The sequence below is a fragment of the Dysidea avara genome, chromosome 3 (assembly GCF_963678975.1).
Source record: "Dysidea avara chromosome 3, odDysAvar1.4, whole genome shotgun sequence".
Lineage (NCBI taxonomy): Eukaryota > Metazoa > Porifera > Demospongiae > Dictyoceratida > Dysideidae > Dysidea > Dysidea avara.
In genome coordinates, this window is record NC_089274.1 from 20,501,649 (window position 1) to 20,527,005 (window position 25,357).

Consider the following 25,357-nt stretch of genomic DNA (forward strand, 5'->3'; position numbering starts at 1 on the left):
TTAGGTAGCTAAATTGTTCTGTATCAACAAGTCAATAATACACTACAGAGTCTATTACAGACAATAATTATATTGTGTTCTTCTAGTTCAGGTATTAGTTCTGCACAAAAATACTCTCCATCTTCTCAACCATTAATATCAGTGGCAGTGGTCACCAACTTGCTTCCATTCCATTTCGTACGGAACTGCTCTGCCACAGCATGCTCACTCTAAGTAGGAGGATAAAGAAAACATCCTATAATAATAATTAGCAAACTGCCAGGTCAGCAGAAATGGCAAGGGGTACCCTCCCAGGCTGCACTAACAAAAGAATGACTTGCTAATCTAAAAAAGGAACATAATGGATTTCATTTGAAGGAATCCCTACATCAAACAGACAATGACATAATCACTCACAAATTCTCCACTTTTGTCAGGGATAAGTATGTTCATCTCTGAAGACTTGGCTGTGATGATTTCGCAAGTGAGGGACTCCTTACTGAGGTAGACTTGACACCCATCGGTCTTGTCAATGGACAACGTTGGCAGTTGATGCATTACCTGAGGAGTATGCCCAACAGTGTACACTATACACCACATTACATGCATGGTACACTACACCAAGTTGTAATAGCTTGTACTTTTGTGTTCTACACTACAGTACACATAAATTTTTTTTGTATACTGCACTATAACACAGCTAGCACTACACAATACACAAATCCTCACTTGAGCTTGAATACTTTGACAATTCATAACTTCCAAGGACGACACAACACCATCAAAAGCCACAGCAACCTTCTTGCAGTTATCTTCCATGTTAAACACACCATTCACAACAATACATATCACACGTGGCAGTACCTAAAGCGATGAAATTCACTTTGCCGTTCACCTTGATTGTACTCCTTTCGCAGCGGAACACATACACAGATTGATGGAAATTAGCAGCATTAATGACAATGTCCTTATTATCCACTTGATATTCCTGTCACACACAGTATAATAATGGCTACCATGCTAGTGTACACCACTTACCACAACCCATTTCTTCCCTTGCAGCTCACACACAGGAGCTTTCTTAACAGTGCTAGCTGCTGCAGTCTTTGGAGCACTTGCTGGTTTCTTCTCCTTGACCTCTACCTTAGAGCCAGCCCGTAGTGCTGGGTTCTTGTGAGTCTTCATACCATCTGTCACCTTACGAAGACCTTCATGACGAGATGACTACCAATACAGTGTAGGTTGGACAATGATTCTTACCGCTGGTAACAGCACCTCCCTTGTTGATAGCAGCAAACAGTTCAGCCCTACCTGCTTCATCGTCCTTCGTCTTTACTGAAGGGACATCTGAGGGTGGTAGGACAGCAGGAGGGGGAGGTGGTGGGGGGGCACCAGCACCAGACGAAACACCAGCACTATCGGGGTCTGCACCCTAATGTGTGACGATACACACAAGAACACACATACATACTGATAACAAAATCATACATTGATGAATCATACATTGATGTAATATAGTGGATGTTGGTCCTGCATATATATTTTCTGGAAGAGGAAAACTGTAGCCAGAATGGTAGTAAGGACCCAAAGTGATTGTTAAGAGAAGTGTATATACACAATACATACACTACACACACCACACGCACACACACCACACGCACACACACCACACGCACACACACACATTGACAAACACACAGATTACACAGAGGTAATAGCCATCAACCTCAAATATAAACACAATACAACATGTGGCACATCAGTTTATCAACACAATCAGTTGATAATAACCTAAAACACTAAGCTGTACTGGCACAATATTCCTTGAACTTTACTCAACTTTATTACTAACTTTATTCATCTATTGTGAAGCCATGTGCTCGAGGAATGTACCAAAGGCCAACCTATTCTTTCTCCCCCAGAAACTACAGACCAACAAGTTAATTTACAAAAGGCAGCACACAGCCTGGGAACATAAACTGGAATGTGTGTGGGTTGATAGGTAGGTCCAGTCCAGGCTAAGACCTCACTGTTAGCCACAAATCAGCACGTGTGGCTTCTACCTTGATCACCTACAAGTGCCACTCTCTGATATATTCACTATATACTAACATTAGTACTTTCAACATGAGGAATAATACAATACCTTGTGTTACCTGTCCTAAGGAGGTTGGTCTGTTGTCATAAACTTATGATGTATTCCTATATGTGATTGTGTAGCTAATCATGGTGTTTGATATTGATACTGATAGTGAAAACCCCACTTGTTACATACACAAGGTGTATGGATATTAATACAGCACTAGCTAGGAAGGCCATGTATTGTGTTGGGGTAGTTGAAAAAAGTTTTGCGAGGGCTCTGGGACACACACAAAATGGTTTTAACAATTCACACATTAGACTGTTGGTTTAAAAAATAATTTGGAACTGCTCTTTGACTACTGCTACAAACTTCCTCACGTTCTTATTCCAACTGGGTCCAGTTGTATGATGCTGCTTGACATATTTCTGCAGATCATTAATGCTGGCAATATAGCTCTTAGCCCAGACCACCTGATTCCTATACAGCACAGCCAGCCAGTAGGTAACAGTGGCACATGTAACGGTGATACTTACTGGTCTTTGCCCACTTTGCCCTTGAATTCCACCAGGATCCTGTTAGTGTAAAATTGTGCGGAATCCATGCCCTGCTTGACATAGGGAGCAGGCTTGGGTGACTGAAAAGTATTACAGTACATGGATGAAATCATTATACATAACAAACTCTCTGAATTGAGGATGCAATAGGAAGATGTTTAGGTCTGGCACCATACGTTGAGACCATAACACAGTAACCTTACGTTTCACAAATTATTCAGTACAATGCTGTATTACTAGTGACATTCCAACTTGGTACACATGATCTATTACTTTGTATAGCCCAACCATTCATCTATTAAGAAGGGAAAACTCTTTAATGCAGCAAAAAAGGTCCGAACTTCATTTGGGTCCAAAGTGTCCAAGGTGTCCAAGGTGCCCAGTGCACTAACACACAACACTACAACCTACAACCACTACACACTATTGTGTATTCACAGCGCAGCTGTAATTCTCTGAACAAACAATATTAAAAAAAAAAAAAGCTGAGCAGCCCATCCTACTAATTGTGGCAGTCTATATGTGGCATATGACCTAAAAAGGAAATATCAGTACCTTATATGTTACATACTAAATAAGCTAGCCTGTGATGTAATAGAGGGTGTGGTAGATGCCATGGCTATAAATAGCAACAAGAACAAAATTGGTCTCAAAGATAAATTCCATTGGCCTGATCTGTGTTGTCATAGGTGACACTATCCTTGGTTATCTTTAGGAAGTGTGCACATAGCAAACCAATATGAAAGATAGCTCTATCAATTACTAGTCTGGCGGCGCCCGCCCCTTCGCATAGAGTAAGGGTCTGGTATGCTTAGTATAGTGGAGTTGTACCGGATTACCAAAAACTGGTGCAACCAATCAGAACGCTCCACGTTTAATCAGCGAATTTTTGTGTATGTTACGTCAAAAGAATGAATCAAATTCCCTAACAGAACTGAAGAAACAAAAGGAGTTAGCTAATAAAGAACAAAGAGAAGAAAGTGTTATATCGGGAAGGGCTTTTCGCCTTGTTTGATACGCGAAAAACCCATGTTACGCTCTGATTTCCTAGGTAGGGAGACATGTGTATTTTATAAAAGTAGACCAATCCACTTTCGCCTGTGTAAAGGCGAAGAAAGTTCAATATCTCTGCCACAGTTTTGGGTGAGGCACTTCCGTTAAGGCCATTTTCGTTACGTCATTACATTCAAATTAAATTCCTCCAGAACAACTCGGTGATACTAAGCATACCAGACCCTTACTCTATGCGAAGGGGCGGGCGCCGCCAGACTAATCAATTACATGGTTGACAAAAAGACTTATACACACAATATATTGAACTAATTCAGTTTTGCTGAATTTAAACTAAAGTTACTTGTTACGTGACTTGTGTAGCATGGGAAAAGTGTCCTGATTATTGAGGTGTCCTGATTTTCCAGATCAGTTTAAAGTACTTTGGGACCTTAACTAAGTGTCTGGATTATACGTAGCCCCCACATTAACAGGTTGCAGTGTACACTCTATCACTCACAATTGACAACCATTAATTATAGCTACAGTGTAGCACTTGTTGCACACATGAGTAATTTTAGTGATATAGCAATTTTATTGTCCTTGTATATACTCATAAGTCTATTGTTTCAGAAGGTCAACTTCCAGAATATTAATTAGAAACATTACTGGATCAATATACACAGAGGTCAGGATATTCATTACAATAGATTACTAACACCTCCAGATGACAATCCCAGCTAATGTAGTTGAGACTAAAGGTCTCACCACGGAATAGCATCCCAGTGGGACAGCTAAAGAGCGTTAAGGTGTCCAGGTTGGTTTATGTAATAGGGAATACTTTGGGACCTTAACTAAGTGTCTGGATTATATAGGTGTCCTCAAGTGTCCACAGTAATTATCATGTAACAAAAGTGGGACATGCAGCTTGCAGACTTGATGAGTTTGAGTAATACAATTTCCTTTTAGTTGTCAGCTATAGTACATCAGATTACAATGCAGTACTTACACAATACAAATACTTTGGAGGCATCTACAAGATAATATTCTAAGCTTAGGCTAACAACCCACATGAAAACTGTACCTATAAGGAAAGGTTTGGATTGTAAATACACAGAATGGTTGAAAGTTCAGAACTGTGGAATGTGCACAGCACAGCACCAAGCTTCCATAGCCACTTTACCCACACTATTCCATTATCATTCATCCACACACACAAGTGGTTAAGGAGTGCACAGCCAGTTTAGCACAACAATGGTCACTGATGATACATTAGTGGTGGACTATGTCACCTTGTTTACACCAGTATGGCCAGCCTAACTGTATAGACCTATTGTATTGTGGTACTATACACCACATGTGTACACATTGGGACTGTTTGTACAGTGACAGAGTTTAGAATTTACTGGAATTTATCTCACTTGAGAACACCTACATAATCAACCAAATAGGGCCGCAACGGATAGCAATTTTACTACTATCTGGATATCACAAAATCTACAGATAGTGACTCACTTGCTACAAAAATATTGTATATAGTGAACAAGATCATGTTAGTACTACTTTGGAATAGAAACAAACATAACATTCAATGTTAAACGTGGAAGCTATATGTATCACAGAAAATTTAACAGTTGCTTTATAAATAGTTGTTATCTGGATATCAGGATAATAAGGGTATCTGTTTCAGGCAACTCTAAGGTGCTCATACAACACAGCTTCAACTGAATGGATATGAAGATTTGTAGTGACATTAGCAGGATATTATGACATCATGGTCTACTATGTAATCAGTAGATTAACCCTACACTAACAGTGAAACCATACCAGTTACCGTATGGCAAGGAAAACTACACTGGACCAAGTTTGTGAAGAATAACTTGCAATGAGAAGTGAAACTGACTTCATTCTGAAATTGATAAATCTTCTATAAACTAAACAGAGTTACTACCCCTACCAATTCAACAACCCAGGATTGCCACTAAGGACCTATTGTTGTTGGTTAGCTAACTTGACCACCTGAACACAATAATGGTCTGGTGGTAAACACAGATGCAGTCAACAGGTTGGCCATTATCTGACCAATCTCTCTCAACATTTGGCTGACCATTATCTGGTTTGGATGGACAATTTAATGTACATTATATGACCATTAATAAACTCTAATCAAAAAAGTTTTTATCTTTCCAAAAATGACTGACCTTCTATTTTTTCTCACTGCAGCTGTAAAATTAGCTTAACTTCATTAACAAAGTTACCACTTCATTACTCACTTTTCAAGTTTGATCTTGAATTAACTTTTCTTTTTTTACAAAAACATGTTGAAAGTTTACATGCCTGCTATATTTTAAAGACAGTTATCATGAATGTCACAAAATAGACAATTTCTAGTCATGAGAACTTTAAGAGAGATGTTGGTTTTGTTGGCAAAAAGTGTTTGAGGACCCACAAAAAAGATTCAGTACATCTGAGGATAGAAAATTTGTGGACTGAGCATCTTGAAACAGTGAAGTTTACACGTACGGTCTCTACAGTAGTATGAATGTATTAATTGAACAGTTAGCAGCTAAGTCTAAATAGCAGACAAAGAGTTTGCTATCTCTGCAAAAAACCTGTATAGCTCACACATACTCTTTATTTTAAAAATGTGAAATATATATTATGCATGCTACAAGGGAAGCAAGTCTCTAATTTATTAAACCTAAACACCATTTCTGTAGCCACAAGAATATGCATCTAATTAAATGTGTATATATTTCTGATGCTGTACACAAGATCATCGTCATCATTTTCTCTTTTAAAACACCTTCATACTTGCATGCATAAATGAACACAGGGCTAACTATTAATTCCAAAAACTACTCACCATAATAGGCTGAAACTAATGAATTGTGTGAACTATGTGGGTTTTTGCTGAGATGGTCATATAAATCTGTAACATATATTCCTTGTTGCTCATAATTTTGCCAGAAATATAATGAAATCAATTAAACAATAGAATGAGGAATAAAATGATCAGTGCATGAAAACTCAAGGGACTACCCATCTCAACTTGATAATTGTATCTGTGTGATTTTATCACTTACAAAAACAGTTGGGTAAATATTATGACAAGCTGCAACACATTATTTTCACACTACAGTGACCTCTTTAATCTAAGACACGGTCACCTCTATACTCTGACACTGTATGCTTTACCCTTGACACAATTGTTTGGCAGTTATAGGGCACAGCACCATACTACCATGAGTATAAACTTTAACACTTTACAATACAGTAACAAACTACATACACACTACATTACACAGTAGATAGACAAACAACTCACCATAGTAATCCAGCCGAGTGACTGGATACCTTCCTTCATAGCTTGAAGATTATTGATCACCCTACTAGCTCGGCGTTTCTCAAAATATTCCTACCACAGACACTACACTACGCTACGTCCCACCAGTATCACATCACTCACCACAACTGCGGCCATCTGGTTTGCCAGAGGCTTGATTAACTCAGCAAACTTGGCCTAGACCAGGAATAACAAGTGTCAGACTATCACACTATACAATCCTCACCTGTGAGGGAGCCTTGTACTTGGCCACCAACTCCAGGAACTCTCTGTGCTTCTTTAGTGCCTCCTTGTAGAGGGCAATCTACACAATGGATGATTAGTTACATTGACATATGACAGGTACAGTACATACGTAAGGTAGTGTTAACATAGTCATATAAACTATCTAACCTGTTAACCCAGCACTTTGCTGTACCAGTAAGACTGTACTGTATAGCATGTACTATATTAACTATCTGTGGTATAAGGGATGAGAGAATCAGTATACAAGTACTATCTAGTGTTATAGAACTTTGTATGATTTATTTACAGGCCACACAGGACACTGAAATATTATGGCTGTACAGGAATTTCTGCATGTGATTAATAGGTGATGGGGAAGGAACAGGAAACTAACACATGACATAATTGGAATGAAGAAGAGCAGCAGCAGCCATAGGTCATCTCTAGGAGGGCTCCATGCCGCACGCAACGGATATCTCATTTAAAGGTCTTGTCGGCTACTACACTATCATGTCATTATCACACTACATACTGTCAGGTCTCTCAAAAGAACCCGTACTAAAACATAGATGAGCTATGGCAGTTGAATATACAATCCAGATGAAAATGGCTTTACTAGGTATACCAGAGGAGAATAGACACACGAGCACGTATATTTCTATAACCAAGCCTTTGAACAATCAACAACCCTAATTCTCTAAGCATGTACTGCATATTAGCTCTTGTAATAGTAAATTTGATATAAAGAGACACTTACTGAGTTAAACCCACGCCAAGCAAATTAATATGAACACTTATATTGGAATTCAGGTGATGTGGACTCTACTAACTTGGCCTCAGAGACAATGGGAAAGCGCCAACACATCTTTTAATAATTTTTTGGTCACTGTAAGAAGGAGTCATACCCAAAAGACAACTTGGTATGATTAGTTGTAGTAAAACCTTATCCCATAAACTGCCATCTTTGTATTAACAAGTACACAAAAATGCCAAAAAATTTCAGAGTAGGGACCATAGCACATCGATAAAAAGTACTGAAACTAGCTGGAGTAGTGCATGATATTAAATCACAGTAAAACAATAAGAAGTGTTATATCCCTACTATACCATAACAGAAATGCACAGTAGGGACATAACACTTCTTATTGTTTTACTGTGATTTACTATCACAGCTTGTTTCAGTACTTTTTATCAATATGGTCCCTACTCTAGTTGAAAATTTCATTTTTTTGTGTACTTATTTGTTAACTTTTATTATTATGACTGGTGAACCCACACGTAGCATCAAAAGAAAAGAAAAAAAAATGGCTTCACACATCCCAGCTACCAATTATCATCTGAAAAGTGAAATATCCATTATGCTTCACTGTCAGCTATGTTAGACCTGTTACACTGTAGTACAAATCAAGAATTGTCCAAAAAGCACCCCTGCAATCGATGCATACAGCATCAAAAGAAAGAAATGGGTGCACCCCAGTTACATAAATTATTGTCTGGAAAGTGAAGTATTTGTTATATTTCATTGTCAGCTATGTTCAACCCATTACACAGTAGTATGAATCAAGAACTGTTCGAAAAGCACCCCTGCGATCCACGCATACAGCATCAAAAGAAAGAAATGGTTACATCAATTATTGTCTGTAAAGTGAAGTATCCATTACGCTTCGTTGTCAGATCCATTAAACAGTAGTACGAATCAAGAATTGTTCGAAAACACCTCTGCAATCAAAGTAGCCACTATGAAAAATACAGACGATTTCTGTTACGAAGGGAAGCCATCACGTGCTACCGCCAAATTGACACTTTTTGCTGTCAGTAAAGATGAATGGGACACAAAGGAGGACACTGGTAAGTCCATGAACAATGCATTGTACGTACTTCAGTATGCCAAAAGGCACCTCTCGGGCTGAAGCAACGTCGAACAGTGAAAAAATCAACCCTGTAGCCTTAGCGATATCAAGTTACACTTGGGCATCAGTCAGTTACTTACTCAGTCAGTCATTAGATAATTCCGTTAACTTTTAAAAAAAATAAAAATCTGTAGCAACTTGTTGAAAGCATTCCGGGTCAATCTCAAGGCTTGTTTGGGCTTAGTTTTGCCTAACCAATACTGCCTCATCATCATCTGGGAAAGTGAAGCTGGTTTTTTTTGGGTGATGTTATTTCATGGGCCACTCCTACTCCTTTGTGGTTGCTACTATACAGTACTATTGTACTGTATGATTAATAGTCATATTAATAGTGATAATTTCAGTAACGCTTGTAAAATAATGTCAAGCCTCAAAGAACTAACAAAACTTGTATAGTTCTAATTCCGAACATTGCATAATACCAGATCAGAGTATGCCAAATTCTGGACAGAAGGCTTGCTAACTATTCCTTTACTAACCTACAGTAGGATGCATATAGTAGCATCTCAACTTCTGAGGTGCTGTTTCAACTGTGCATAAAATTCAGCACACCTCTTGCTACTTTCACAGCTCCATTTTACAACAAAAGCAATTGCTCACACTACAGAATAAACTGCCACAGAGTTCACAACTCATTAGTCAACAGCTTATAGCTACAAACAAGCCTCATAATAGCCATGTACCTTCCCATGATAGCCACATTGTTCCATTACGAAAGTTACTGAGCATAACCTGTGACTGCGTAGTATGATGTGGGCATTTTCAACATGTATACAACTATACTTAGTATTTTCATCTACTGACAACACATGTCATCACTCTTATGGCATGTTGTCACATACTGTACAAGTGGGTCCCTACTGATATCAGTAATAGTTTTGTCAGGCCACGTACCATGTTGGGGTGGCTGAAAGGCTTGTGACAGCTCTAGGACACAAAACATGGACCTATTAATACTTCACATATCAGAATACTTCGTATTGACACTGAGACATAATCCAACACATGACTGCATGGAGCAACACAATGGTCTACTAGAGCCTTCTCCAGTATATTAGAACTAGTCTATTTAGTAAGACATCATTTACATGACTGGACAGCTATCATCACAAATAAAAAAGTGTCAAGACAGTGTAAGCCGAGACTTACAGTGAGTGTCACATCACTGGTTAGTAAACAAGTGCTGCCAGTGGGGAAAAACCAGGTGCATGACCCATAGCTGGACAAATAATAATAATAAAAACTCAACCCTAGATGGACTAGTGTATGTAGTTGTAGTTTCTAACAATTGTGTGCACTACCAACAACAGTGAAACAAAAAGGCTCCTATACATGTGCATGAACTTCCGTTCAAATTTGAATCCGTAAAATATGCTGAGGAATACACAAAGGAGAGTATAATAGACAAATTTCATGAGAAAATTAACAGTTGCCATTAGCAACCTGAATTGCACATTATTTATAGGTGTCAATGTCTAAAGTAACATCTCCAAATTTCAGAAGGATAGCATATATAGTCACGAGATATGACATTTTGAAGTTCGTAGTTTCCCATACATTGTCTATTGGAGTGGCAATAGTTGCCCCTTCTCAGCAATCCCATACATACGTATGGGAATTCAAAAGGTCACATCTTATGACCTATATGCACTAACCATTTAAATCTTGAAGAGATTATTCACCCCTATATACAAGTACTCTGAAACTAGGTGTACATTTTTTGAATTTGTGGTTTTCCCATAGATTATCAATTCTATTGCTGAGAAGGGGCAACTGTTCCCCCTCCAATAGGCAATGTATGGGAAACTGCAAACTGCAAAAATGTTATGTCTTGTGACCTCCTTCTGAAATTAGATGTTGCTCTAAACATTGACATTTACAAATAATGTAAAATTCAGGTTGCTAGGGGCAATGGTTATTATTATTATCATCTGTAATAGTGTAATTTGCGTGTCTATTACTAGTCTTGTATACAAATACTGGTCTTGTACTTGCCAGTCTTGTGTAGAGGCTGGAATATGAAAATTTGCTTGAAAGAAAATGCTCAAGCCACAAAATAGAGATATTAGTGAAAGTTTAATAATGGGATCTTTATTTGAAACCAGTCATTGCACAGGTGCCACAGCTTATAATCAAGATGGTGCTGATATTGGAACAGAAGTGATGTTAACCACTCCATTGTTCAGCAAGTATGTTAAAATACTGTAAACTGGTGTGATCAGTCTCCTAGTGTGCGCGCATAGAGGTGTACATGTGACATCTGGTAGACTACTATAAGCGTGTGATTGTTTGCGTGCACACAAAGGCAACCAAAGTATCTCTGGGTTCCTCTTTTTTAGTTGGTGAAATACGAGTTCCATTGAAAAGGTTGTGCATTTTGGTGGATTTGATTTCATTGGATAGCTGTACATTGGCATGAAAGGATAGAAAAACACTGATTTGCTACATAGCCAGCAACAACAGCAAGAAGCTTATGGAGATTGTTCAACTGCAAATATTACCAAACCCTATCTTGCTGACTAATGACATCACAATTAATGAAGGAGGCAAGATAGCGGTCTAGCCATACAAGACAACTAACTTGGTGCTTTACTTTATGGCAAGCCTGTAACAAAATGAACACAGGACAGATGCCTAGTGGGTGTGTCACCATGTCATGGGCACATGCTGTTGGGTCCTCTGGTTTCTACGTGGTTGTATCAGGACCATTGGCAGTTAAATTAGGTGTATAGTGGTGGTGTGATGGTCCACATTTACTGATGCCTATCCCTTCCTTTTGGAAGGCCATAGACACATATTGGGAAGCAGAGGAATGACATGGTGGAAGTATGCGTACATAGTGTGTGATTGTACAAGTGTAACTAGATATAGCTGGCAGAACTTCTGCAGTGTATGCACCTACAGTGTAAACAGTTTTTCATTCCCCACACACTACAAATGGGGATAACCTACACACAGTGATGAATAGCTGATCTTATTACACTCAGCAACTAACTTGTACAATACATGATATAGTGACTACACCATTCAACATATTCCATTTCAGGTAAACTATTAGATCAAGTCGTTACAGTTACCAATTACAGTTGGAATGAATAGATTAGGTGAAGTATCATAATAAACTTCATCCCCTTAACTACATGTAATATTACATTATTCAGTTACAGATGTTGTTACAAATTATAGCAAGACTAATATTACCTACCTGCTCGGCCACCTCCCCATCAAGGTGTGCACCAAGTGAGAGGAACTTGACTGTGTTCTCTCCATTTGTAATCTGTGTATGGTCACCATAGTAACAACATCAACAAGGGCACACAAACCTGGTCATCATAAGCAGTGAGAAACTCTGCACTAGCTGTAATAATAGTAACACAATAATTACACGGTATGTCTGGTATTCGAGGTGACACTACTTCTAGTAGACAACCCTATCCCTAATGCTCCTGACTAGAGAGGCTACCAGGGTGCTTTCATTAAAGTACATCCACCTCACAAGTTTCCCCCATAATGCCACTTACGAGCATCACCACCTCCACCACCGCCAGCTGCGATTCCCTCGAGTTTGGTAGTGACCGCTTCAAGCCGAGACACCAAGGCGGATAACTCACTTGTTCCTGCCATTTTATCACTAAAGTACATAAAACAAGTCAGTCCAGTTCTTGTGGTGTGCTTTACTCGCGTTACCTTTACAAGGCGTGCCAGAGTACAGTAGAAGGTCGTCACCCTTAACCAAACTAGTATCCGGAGAACAAGTACACGTGATATTTGTTAGTATACGGGATAGTATCCTAACTAATGACGCTTGAATCACGTGGATATCGTACGTGGTGGGAAATCCAGTCATTTCGAGATGTCATTACAAGTGAACGCGTCAAAAAGATCGTACACGACTAGTATCCAAGTGAGTAGACCAGTATATAGTGTATGTGTGTGCCAGGTAATCCCAGGGTGTATTGGTGTTTAGTTTTAGCCTCGTGCCCACATATTTTTTTGTTTTGTGTGGGGGCGGGGACCCAAACAAAAGAGAAAAATTCTGTCTGGGCACGAGACTACCATAAATCCTTCATACCCCCTATGAGGACTAATTTGAGCTATAAAATGCTCCTTGAATTTTCTGACGTTTATAAATACAAAATTGTGACCACACTGTAATAGTGAATGCCTTTCCATACAATGACTCAACCTCTCTGATGTCATCATGGACTCTTAGTGTTTTAATTACATGTTAATGTACCATTAGTATGATGTAATGCCATGTCATCACTGACCTTACTATGTTGCATTGTGGGAAGAGGTCAACATTTAATAACTTTATATAATTATTGTACTTTGTGTGGGAGGATCAAAGTGTACTGTATTAACGCACCAATTAGCTAGTGTACATAACTGTACTGTATTGAGTCATACAGTACAGTTTTGCGCATAATTGGGCAAATACAGTACAATTATACAGAACAGTTATGTAAGAAATAATGATTATGAAAGTATTACAAAAGCAATTCCATGATTGATCCTGTGCATGACATTATATAAATTGCTAAAACTAGCCAGACTAATCTTACCAGTTGGTTCTATGACTAGAAGTATATTACATGGCCTGATAATTGCAGCAGTTTGGGCACATGAGATGAATGCTCTGAGCAAGAAGACCAGGAAGCATCCTGTACAGGTGTGTCTTGAGTCAAATACAGTACTCGTCTTTACCTTGTACTGTATTAGTCTCTCAACACTCTCCCTCATGTTGTATTTGCACACACATGGCAGTACTATAACAAGTAGCATCTCATAGTTGTATATTGTACTTTGTGTGGGAGGATCAAAGTGCCGTTGTGTACTGTACTTCCATACAGTACCAATTAGCTACATATAACTTTATTCTATGAGTTGTGCAGTGCATATAATGGGGAAATACAGTACAGTTATGCAGAACAGTTATGTAAGGAATGTTCATGACTGATCAATTGCACGTTGCATGACACTGTAGATCGCTAAACTAATCCTAAGATTACGTGGACACTTACTGAGTCAATTCATAATAGAGGTGTTTCGGGCACGAGAGATGAACACTCCAAATAAGAAGACCAGGAAGTAATAGAACATTTAAAGCACTGCCTGTGTTCAAGTGTGTATGAAAAATACAACACCAGGGGGTGTCTCGAGGCAAATGCAGCACGAGGCAAAGCCGAGCGCTGTATTTGCTTGAGACATGCCCCCTCGTGCTGTATTTTCCATACACACGTATGGAATAGAGCTGCAGCTAATATTCAATTCACTCGGATATTCATTCATTAAGATTTTATCCGGACGCTAAATTTACCATTCGGATATTCGTTTACACAAGTATGTACAGTGGAAATGGCTTTGGTTACCAGCTATATTTCTACAAGATGGCCTGTTCTGCTATGTAAAACTAAACTCTATTGCACAAAACCCTTCAGGAAATTGAATAACTATATGGATGTACTATCTCCAGATCCATAGTACCAGGTGACAACAAACACGTGGATTGGCTTTGCTACTTTGTCCCGTTTTCTATAGCAGGGCCACGATTACTATGATCACCTCGATTAGCATGCAAACCAGGTAGAAAAATGCAATTTGTACCACCTAATGTAAAGAATAGAAGAACTGGCCCTAGTGGCACACCCATCCACCATACTTTAACTCTATGCTAAGATGTTCCAATAGAATGGTTTTACCTATACCTACACCTACAGAGCTAGGAAAACAGAACCTACAGAACAAAGAATAGAAGAGAAAGTGAACCTACTAGGGGCTAAATTATGAACAGTGGACACCTTGGACTCAGCAATTACGAGCAGAGAATGCAGGGTGTCCAGAGCTTGATCTGGAGCCACAAATACACATGATAAAAAACTTAAGATGTGAAAAATTCAATGTCCAATGTAGCCAACCCATGACTGAAGGGTAAGGGTATTTCATCGGGTAGACAGGAGATTGTCCAAACGCTTGTACACAACAGTGGCAACTTTTCCCATTCCAGCAGATGTTGAAAAAACCAACAGAGTGAAACAGCCATGTTCCATCTCTCGAGTCGAACGATGTCGACTACCCCAAAAACCAGCAGCACAGATATCAAGACAGGCATCATCATCACTAACTGCAATCTTGTATCTAAGGTTCTCACCAGTAAGTGGTTGGAGATAATGTTCAATCTTTACATCATGACAAACTTCAGAGAGAAGTGAAGCAGTGAAGTAACGGTGGCACCGTGAGGACAGCTATATGCATGAGAAGTTGAAAAAGACATTACCACAAACACAGTGAGAAGGTAACCAAGGAGGTGTCCAATCATACTGCAACCAAAAAACATTAATCTGTACCTAATAAACAACTTACAGTAGCTTTGGCTCCACTTTGCACAAAACAAGCAGACGGGAATAGCATAGTAACTTAGTCTTTGTGTGTGACAACACCTCGAACCGTAATCCCATTAACTTTTTATAGCACACCAACCACGTGATCTATGAAGGCTTGTTAATTTAAAGAGCCATGCAAGAATCTTCTAGTCTAAATCCAAGGGACCTGCTAGAAGCCTAGCCCGAAATGTTGTAGATCGCTGGACTAGTTAACGATAATTAAGATCTTCTAGAAATCTTGAAATCTCACTTGATATCTTAAAGATTTTGAAATCTTTTCCCAGGTTTTGTCGATCCCTCATCTGAATCAGTCAAGTATATTACTACGGTTTATTGCTATCACTTTTATACATCAAGAGTTAGAAGTGAGGAAGGTCAAGATGAACAGCAAATATCACCATAACTTGTAAGTAACAACAAATTCGCACAGCCGCACATGACAACTACAGTAACCCTCGGCACCTTGAGGGTTAAAGACAACACTATTAATTTTGCATATGTTTCAGGAGCAAAGTGGTATGGCGAAATGTTGCTGTATTGTAGCATTTTTCCATAAATCTAAGTGTTATCAAGTAGTTCAGTATTTGTTTAAGACATCCAAATATCCCGATACTAAGTTTGACATTTGTTGCAGCCCTAGTATGGAAGTGCTTTAACTATAACATAGTGAATTTATGTGGTGTGAAATTTGTACCTCACACACGAAATAGGCTATAGCAAGATCGATATCAATTATTCTATGTGTGAAATGGTGGATTCATGGCATGCACCCTCATGAACCTTCTTAATGCAGTACATAGCTGGATTTGAAGCAATATTGGCAGCAGGATGTTTTGTTTGGCAGATGCATCTATGGATCAATCCACCAAATTAAACTTTTTGGTGGTAGCTATATATTCGTCTTGCAGACCAGCCGATTTTCTCATGCGGAGGTGGTAAAACCATAGGTTTTTTTAGTGACTTTGAGATGTTTTCTGCTTTTCTCCCAGCAGAAATGATGTGCGTCCTAGCAACATCATACATCATTACAGTTGTGGGGTGCATGGGTGGGAGTTGGGGCATTCTGTTGTAATCTCAGAGAGTAGACTAGCTATGTTATCATATTGGGCACCAAATTATAGATGGTTACCATATTTTAACGATTTGGCCTTCTGAGTTTTTGTCATACATGAAATCAGAACAAGAAATTATTTATGTGTACTGACTAAGAATTAGGTCTTTTACATGCTGAAAATAATTGTGACCATCTCAGCAAAAAAAACGTAGTTCACACAAACATGCGTTTTGAGAAAAAAAATGAAATTTTAATGTATTGATGAAATTACACATTCTACAAAAGGAAAAATACGCATGTTTTAATCAAGCCATTACTCAGGAAAGCCAGTACCAAACCTATACATAAGGTGATCCATTCCTTGGAAACTGCAGACAATGCTGAAAAAATTCAGAAGTTGTATGTGAACTAGGTGGGTTTTTGCTGAGACGGTTGCAATTGTGTGCATGCAACACAACAAGCAAGCAGGTGAACCCTTTACATTAACATAGTCACTTACACACTACACAAAATATACATGTCAGATGTGAACTGAATTAGCAATTTATGAAATATGTAGACCTTCACACATTTTGTGAAAAAATAGTCATAACCCAAATCTTGAAAATATCCATTTAATGTTGTAGTGTACAGTAAGATGTTGATGGTTAGTATGATGGTTACCATAGTGATCACTCGTTACCATAGTGAACACCAGTGAGGCAACTAGCAAGGCAGGTGGTGTTATCTCAGTATCCAGATCATCGCTATGGAATATATTGACGGCAGACAAGGTGAAACATTTTGTAGCAGGAGGCATAGCAGGGGCAGTGTCTCGCACCAGTGTGTCTCCTTTTGAGAGACTGAAGATCCTCTATCAGGTATGTAATCTTGTTACTATGGTTACCAATATGGAGACATCGGTGAGGGGGCAAATTGGCTCTACCCAAGTGAGAAGGGATTGATACAACACTGGAATGTGTTAATGTGGACAACATCTACATAATAGACACTTGAGTTAATATTATATCCCTTGGTACATAGACTGGCCTGGTGATTAGCATGCTATAGTTTTGTTGAGTTGTCTCATATTATACTGGGCTGGGTGATGTCAATTTTTACCTGTGATATATTGCCATCTCAAGATATTCACACACTTGTTTGAATTTGGTATAATCTAGTGATATTTTCTCAAGGCATTCATTACTAAAAATAATGAGTTATAGTAAATTCACAGAATCTTTCTAACACAACATGATTATATTGTAAATTTTTTAAAGACAATCCGAGAAGCCATTTTCACAATATGCGTAATATTGCCTAGCTCTAAAACTCTGTTCACTTGAGAACACCCATATAATCCAGACACTCAGTTAAGGTCCTAAAGTATCCCTTAGTACATACCTGTAAACTGACCTGGAAAATTAGGACAACTAATGCTATCAATTAGTCCCAAAGTGTCAATATTACACAGGTCCAAGTGTAGTCAGTCTGAATTTGAAGCTGCTGAGTACATTATCAGAGTTTGTATTACTGAGTTAGTAAACAGAACTAAAACAACTTCAGATTAGTACTAAAATTAAAACTGAAAAGTCATTTGTATACAACAATTTCACCTTTATCCATACAAGGAACCAGTTTCAGTCATAAGACACAGTTGGACTATACCTGTATGTATATGGTTTGTGGAAATTTCAATTTTAACATTCAAGTCTTTCACTTCACATTTCACAATCTGTAGTAACAACTGGTTTACAGGCTGCAGGGAAACTTCTTTTAGCAGTTAGGGGTTCAATAGAAAGTCTCCATATAATAAGGATATTGGTCCCAACAGTTCTGGCTCAATATATTTTTACCTCTGAAAGGGAAAACCTCTGCAAAACTGAACCAAAATTTCTCAGTCCCCAATAGTAGAGAGGTGTCCCATTGGATGCTGAAACTTCTGATGACAAGTTTCAAGGGGATTTGATACTTATAAGAATACTTGAGTGAAAATAATGAAGTCTGTACATAAAACATTTGACCCAATATGATGGGTAAATATTTCATGGGTTTGGTTGGATACACACTAAACAGTTACTACATGATTGCTGTGGTATGATGTATTATTTAGGAGCACGATATGTTTCTGTTTCAGTGTTAGTGGAATTCATTAATTATCAGCTAGTTGTTCAGTATTGACAAGTTTTTACTCTAAAGTTTTGGTAAAATTGGTTATTCACATAGGTAGCCCATCACACTATATGGTGGTTTGATGGCTGAGTACAGCTCAATACTCAACTTTAAATTGGCCTGGGTGAAACACATGTAAATTTTGCAACTTAGCAGGACAAGACCACGTGAATGTGTAATCATGTTGCACAAGTACTGAAAATATTTTACGTGCAAAGAGTAGAGGAAGGGGCTCAATACATTTGTTTGTTCCATTTAGTTTGTTGTTTGCAATGGTGTGATTCACAATTGGCAAAATGCTGCCGTTTTGGAGTAATTAGAGTTACAATGATGACGATGCGTGGCAGTCACAACTTTCATGTCAATAGTAACCATGGTCACCAATGATTACAATACAATCATGTTGTACAATCTATTAAGTATGACTACATTTAATAAACGCATTCGGTACCTCCTGCAACTTATCGATCTAGTACTAGCTGTTAAGCACAATAACCTGTTGACAGTTGAAATAATTATCTCCAAGTCTGGTTTCAGGCGTTTCAGCAAGTGCACGTATATGCATGAGGCCACTGATTCGAGGCATACAAAAGTAGCAGTACACCACTCTGGACTATATAATCCATCTCCTTACTGCTTCTCTTCATTAGTAGTGCCAACATCACTTCAAAGAATTGTCTACAATGTTTACTATTGACCATCAAAAAGTGTGTGATGATGTACTATCCATTACGTACAGTATGTTACCATTTTGTTTTTTATCGTAATTTCGCATAATTTTGCTCTTACTCTCGTTCTTACTGTGTTCCTAGGATTAGTAACAGCACCCCTAGGATTAGGAACAGCGCCCTTAGGACTAGGAGCAGTGCCCTTAGGATTAGGAACAGCGCCCTTGGGATTAGGAACAGCACCCTTAGGATTAGGAACAGCACCCTTAGGATTAGGAACAGCACTTTTAGGATTAGGAACAGTGCCCTTGGGATTAGGAACAGCGCCCTTAGGATTAGGAAGAAGCGCGAATAAGATGAGGACAATGTTTTAAAACATTAGGTTAGGTTATGGGTTAGATTATAGATATATATATATATATATATATAGTGATACATAGTGATTTACATTTGTGACATTTAAAATATGGCAAAAATAAAAAGAGCTGGCAGTTAGCACCAGTGGTACGGTGGTTAGGAATGCTGCTCTTCAGGCTGGAGGACCGTGGTTCAAGTACCTGTTGTTACAAGTTTTTTGTTGTTTTTTTGTACCTTTTGTAAGTTATAATGGTAACATGCTGTACCTAACGGCTTTTGTGATGATGTCATCGTTGTGCAAGGACCAGTTATCCCTGTTCCCGTTTACTTCATTCCAGGATAAACGCAGAAGCTGCTACAATGTTCTACAGAAGCTACAGAGCACTTAGAAAGTGATGCTACAGGTGTTTATAATCTATTCTGGCATGTGATGATAAGTGGGTGTTGATCACAAAGAACTAAAATGGAGCAGAAGCCGCACGGGATATATGGTTTGTTATGTAGATTTATACTCAAGGCATTCAGCACAATCATTCTTACGTGCCAAAGTGCATACATGCACACATACACCATAAAAAGCACAAAAACTTGTATCATGAGTAGACATCTGATAACTGTTTCACTGTAAGGTTGACACCAGGGATCAAGAGAGTAATGAAAATAGGGACCAAGTTTGTGTTGTAATTGTGCAGAGCACTTTCTATGCCTATGCATGGACGCACGGAGTGGCTTTATTGTAGATTCTATAAACTAGTGCACACAATTACTGGATGTTCCCTTTTTGCTATGTTTGTGGTGTTGTTGAGTGTAAAAGGTAAGTAGATACATCCCTTCTTTGGTGGGGTATGGCGAAACACAAGGGAACACCTGGATAAGCCATAAGCCTATGGTCTCTACATAGCGACATAATGCAATACAAAAAATGTGTGAAAGTGCTATATGTTGCAATCTGCAACTTCACAGAGTGACCATACACAACCACTCAGCGCTTTAATGACTCAATAAGGAATTAATGATACAGCTGAAGTGATGATTGCGCAAGTGCAATGTCAACCATGCAACAATTCCATCTAATTGGTTATGTCAAGTGTGTCAGCATTCCAGCCACTTTCAAATAAGGTCAATAGTCCTAAGATATTGACCAAATTTGGTCATGTCGATGATTTAGCCAATCACAGTAAAGCATACCCTTGCTAGCAACAAGTATAAAACAGCCTGTGAAAAATGCTTGGTACAGTCTCAGCTAATTTTGAAGTAGTATCTTTGCTTTACAGTTGATCTCAGAACTCTAAAATGTGTGACGACGACGTGGCTGCTCTTGTTGTGGACAATGGCTCTGGTATGTGCAAGGCTGGCTTTGCCGGAGATGATGCTCCTAGGGCTGTTTTCCCATCCATTGTTGGAAGACCTCGTCATCAGGGAGTCATGGTTGGTATGGGCCAAAAGGATTCCTATGTAGGAGATGAGGCTCAGAGTAAGCGTGGTATCCTCACCTTGAAGTATCCCATTGAGCATGGGATTGTCACCAACTGGGATGATATGGAGAAGGTAATACTGCAAGCCTGTTTTGTGGAAACCATTGTTGACCTTTGCAGTTTTTCCTTAGATCTGGCATCACACTTTCTACAATGAACTCCGTGTGGCACCAGAAGAGCATCCAGTGTTGCTGACAGAGGCTCCACTCAACCCCAAGGCCAACCGAGAAAAGATGACCCAGATCATGTTTGAGACCTTCAACACACCTGCCATGTATGTAGCCATCCAGGCTGTGTTGTCATTGTATGCATCTGGTCGTACTACTGGAATTGTGTTTGACTCTGGAGATGGAGTATCCCACACTGTTCCCATCTATGAAGGCTATGCCCTTCCTCATGCCATCCTCCGTTTGGATTTGGCAGGACGTGATCTGACCGACTACCTGATGAAGATCTTGACTGAGAGAGGTTACTCCTTTACCACCACTGCTGAACGTGAAATTGTCCGTGACATCAAGGAGAAGTTGTGCTACGTTGCATTGGACTTTGAGCAAGAGATGCAGACTGGTGCCAGCAGCTCAAATTTGGAGAAGAGCTATGAGCTTCCTGATGGTCAAGTGATCACCATTGGAAATGAGCGATTCCGTTGCCCTGAGGCTCTCTTCCAACCATCCTTCTTAGGAATGGAATCTGCTGGTATCCACGAGACCTGCTACAACTCCATCATGAAGTGCGACGTAGATATCCGTAAAGATCTGTATGCCAACACTGTGTTGTCTGGAGGCAGCACCATGTACCCAGGAATTGCTGACAGAATGCAGAAGGAGATCACTGCTCTGGCACCACCCACAATGAAGATTAAGATCATTGCTCCACCAGAGCGAAAATACTCTGTATGGATCGGTGGCTCCATCTTGGCCTCCCTGTCAACCTTCCAACAGATGTGGATCAGCAAGCAAGAGTATGATGAGTCTGGCCCAGCTATCGTCCACCGCAAGTGTTTCTAATCTGATGCCTTCCACTATTTGAACTTCGCTCTCTCCGATAGTGAATTAAGATAACATTTATGCATAGAAGCACTTTTTAATATTAAATTATATATGTTTACTGTATGATTGATTGTTGTATTAATATTTCATGGGTTTGGTTGGATACACACTAAACAGTTATTGTATGGTTACTGTGGTATGATGTATTGTGGAGGAGGATATATTTCTGTTTCATTGTTTGTGAAATTCATGAAATATCAGCTAGTTGTTCAGTAGTGATAAATTTTTACTCTAAAATCTTGGTAAAATTGGTTATTCACATAGGTAGCCCATCACACTATATGGTGGAGTACAGCTCAATATAGGTGGTGGCAAGTGTACCCTCACCGCCAATTTTGTGGAGGCTCCAATCTACTACTTCTAAACTGCTGTAACTTATAAACCATACAATATAATTCTATAAACCTATATATCAAAATACTCACTATAGAACAAGGAATTCGATCATTAAGTTGTTGTTTACACAATAGCAACCACAAAGCTGTTATATAACTTTAAAATACAAAAATTTATGTAATGGAGCTTTCCTAGCAAAATAAAGTAGAACAGTAATACTGTCAATTTGCTTACATTAAAGTCAAAATTTTAAATTATATACATTCTTTTTGCCACATGTGTCCTCGTGCGTATATGCGCACTTACTGAAACGCCTGAAAATCAGACTTGGAGATAATTACTTCAACAACAGGTTATTATGGAGGGTAGGACAAGACCACATGCACTGTAAAGTACTAGCAATATTTTCATTAAACGTACCTAATAGATCGTACAACAATGACTATTGTAATTATTGATGACTACCGTTACTGTTGACGTGAAAGTCGTGACTGCCACACATTGTCATCATTGTAAGTCTAATTACTCCATAACGGCAGCGTTTTTCCAATCTTGAATCACATCATTGCAAACAACAAAATAATCATATCCATCAAGCCCCTTCCTCTACTATTTGTACAGGGTCTATTCAACCCACGTGAATACTTTCAATACTTGTGCAACATAATTACGCATTCATGTACCCCCTGAATAAGTTGTGAAATTTTACGTGTGGTTTGGCCAGGGGCTTCCCTAAAGAGCGGTAGAGCAGTGCAGCACCGCTCTACTTTACTCAAAACTCTTTTGCATACAAAAGTAGCAGTACACCACTCTAGGCTATATAATCCATCTCCTTACTGTTTCTCTTTGTTAGTAGTACCAATATCACTTCAAAGCATTGTCTACAATGTTTACTATTGACCATAAAAAAGTGTGTGATGATGTCATCATTCCCGCAATCATGTGCAAGGACCAGTTATCCCTGTTCCTGTTCACTTAAGGGTTTGACCATTACTGGATAAGCGCAGAAACTGCTTCAACGTTGTACAGAAGCTACAGAGCGCTTAGAAAGTGATGCTACAGACCATTTATAACCAGATTATGCCATATAGTGGTTGAGGTGGTGAGTGGGTTAAACCACAAAGAACTGATGCTGAGAAAAATGGAGCAGATGGGATATATGGTTTAATTTGTGGATTTATACTCAGGCATTACATGTCAGAGTGCATACATGCATACATACATCATAAAAAGTACGAAAGCTTGTACCATGAGTACACATGGCACAACTACAAAAGCTGTTTTGTGTTCACATTGAGCTAATGGAGTGCCATATCAAATATCCTAGGTGGTATGTATACTGACATTTGGAGCAACTATTTCACTGTAAGGTTGACACCAAGGACCAAAGATAGTAATGAAAATGGGTACCAAGTTCATGTTGTAATTGTGCAGAGCGCTTTTTATGCCTAATACAGTAGATGCTATAAACTAGTATTAGCAAGAGTTCATAATATAGGGGGGGGGGGGGGGGGGGGGGGGCCTATAATATTATGAACTCTTGGTATTACTTTTTACTGTGTTTGTGGTGTTGTTGAGCATAAAAGGCGAGTGACACACCCTTCGTTGGTGGGTTATAGTGAAACACAAGGATAAGTCATAAGCTTATGGCGACATAACAAAATACAAAATAAACATGAAAGTTGCTCTATGTATAATGTGTTGCAATCTGCAGCTTTACAGAGTTACCATACACAACCACTCAGCGCTATATACTTTATAATGACCAGAAATCTAATTTGAAGCCGTATGAGAAGAACCCATAACCACAAAAATAGATCACGCGATTATGCTTATGTAATCATAACAATGGCTACGCTGCGTGTTAAAGCGAGTGGCTTTGTTGTAAGATGAAACTTGTTATTGTTTAGTGTCATAGTAAAGAAGACATTCACAAAAGTAAGTAGAGTAGTGTAGGAACTTAGTTTAAGGGGATTCACGTCCTTTGCGCGAAATTTGGCAGCAATGGTAATTTGTGGTTTTAGTATGGTTTCCCTAATGGCGAGGACAGCTTTCTGCATCAGTTTTCTTTCGTATACTAGTGAGTTAGAGCTCTGTATTTGCGCTGGCTGGTGTAGTGTACGTAGGCGTAGTGACCAGTGGTGTTGCTTCTATTGTACTCGCGATATTTTCACAACTTCGCGATGTCATGAATAAGGGTGGGCGATAACAGAGAAAATTTTTCTTCCAAGCAATTTTTTCATGGTATTGATGAGTTTCGATACCGATATGCTGAGTGATTACTGTGCTTAGTAGTCAAATGGTGAACGTTACAGTGTTGACAACTTATCAATGAAGCATAAATGAAGGCTGGTGGGTTGGATAAAGTTTGTAGTTAGTAATGCACTTGTTAATTTCATCCCCCACACCCCAAGTGGGGATTTGACATTGCTTCTTGTCCCCACCCCTGGGGCAATTGACAGTTGTCCAATTCACTGACTGATTTTTGGTAGTTGCAATTAAATCGTACTCACTATAATTTTACTAGCTACAGGTGTATACCAGGTTAATTATTAGCCGCATGCATGAAATATGCGTTTATCCTTGAGGTGTTGTCAAATCCCCTACTAGGGAGTGGGGACATAGTGTGGATTTGACAACCGATTTTGCCCCAGTAGTGGGGAATTTGACACCACGATTTGTCAAATCCCCTGTATTCCCCCACCACCCCCGGGGGTGGAGCATGAAATTGACAAGTGCATGATGGCAGAGACGTTTCATTTTTATTGTTTGTGCTCAACACATGGCCATTGCAAAA

The 25,357-nt window shown here is 39.0% G+C and overlaps 4 protein-coding genes across 6 annotated transcripts in view; 3 read left to right on the forward strand and 1 right to left on the reverse strand.

The window, feature by feature from the left end:
- On the reverse strand, window positions 1–12,894 carry LOC136250051 (adenylyl cyclase-associated protein 1-like). The gene is made up of 15 exons (XM_066042206.1): window positions 12,775–12,894; window positions 12,609–12,718; window positions 12,411–12,445; window positions 12,293–12,364; window positions 7,179–7,256; window positions 7,076–7,129; window positions 6,935–7,024; window positions 2,596–2,696; window positions 2,440–2,539; window positions 1,240–1,411; window positions 1,018–1,187; window positions 844–967; window positions 709–791; window positions 397–540; window positions 1–209 (listed from the first exon to the last, which is right to left on the reverse strand). Exons 2-15 carry the CDS (start codon window positions 12,709–12,711, stop codon window positions 126–128), a joined length of 1,410 nt encoding a protein of 469 aa, XP_065898278.1. The 5' UTR covers window positions 12,712–12,718; window positions 12,775–12,894; the 3' UTR covers window positions 1–125.
- The window catches only part of LOC136250063 (mitochondrial substrate carrier family protein B-like), a 16,721-nt gene continuing 4,212 nt past the window's right edge, over window positions 12,849–25,357 (forward strand). For both annotated transcript variants that reach the window (XM_066042222.1, XM_066042223.1), the window contains exons 1-2: window positions 12,849–12,991; window positions 17,212–17,384. In XM_066042222.1, the coding sequence (XP_065898294.1) occupies window position 12,991; window positions 17,212–17,384 (174 nt within the window). In that variant the 5' untranslated portion in view covers window positions 12,849–12,990. The remainder of the gene's footprint in view (window positions 12,992–17,211; window positions 17,385–25,357) is intronic.
- LOC136250054 (actin, cytoplasmic-like) lies at window positions 20,944–22,436 on the forward strand. Its single transcript, XM_066042213.1, has 2 exons — window positions 20,944–21,248; window positions 21,307–22,436. The coding sequence occupies exons 1-2, from the start codon at window positions 20,994–20,996 to the stop codon at window positions 22,180–22,182; spliced, it is 1,131 nt and encodes a 376-aa protein (XP_065898285.1). The 5' UTR covers window positions 20,944–20,993; the 3' UTR covers window positions 22,183–22,436.
- LOC136250057 (actin, cytoplasmic-like) overlaps window positions 24,360–25,357 on the forward strand; it is a 3,576-nt gene continuing 2,578 nt past the window's right edge. Inside the window, exon 1 of one of the 2 annotated variants that reach the window (XM_066042216.1) lies at window positions 24,360–24,498. The gene's annotated coding sequence lies outside the window, so the exon portion shown is untranslated. Of the gene's footprint in view, window positions 24,499–24,605; window positions 24,913–25,357 lie in introns of those variants that run through there. The other variant, XM_066042217.1, reaches the window with a different exon arrangement.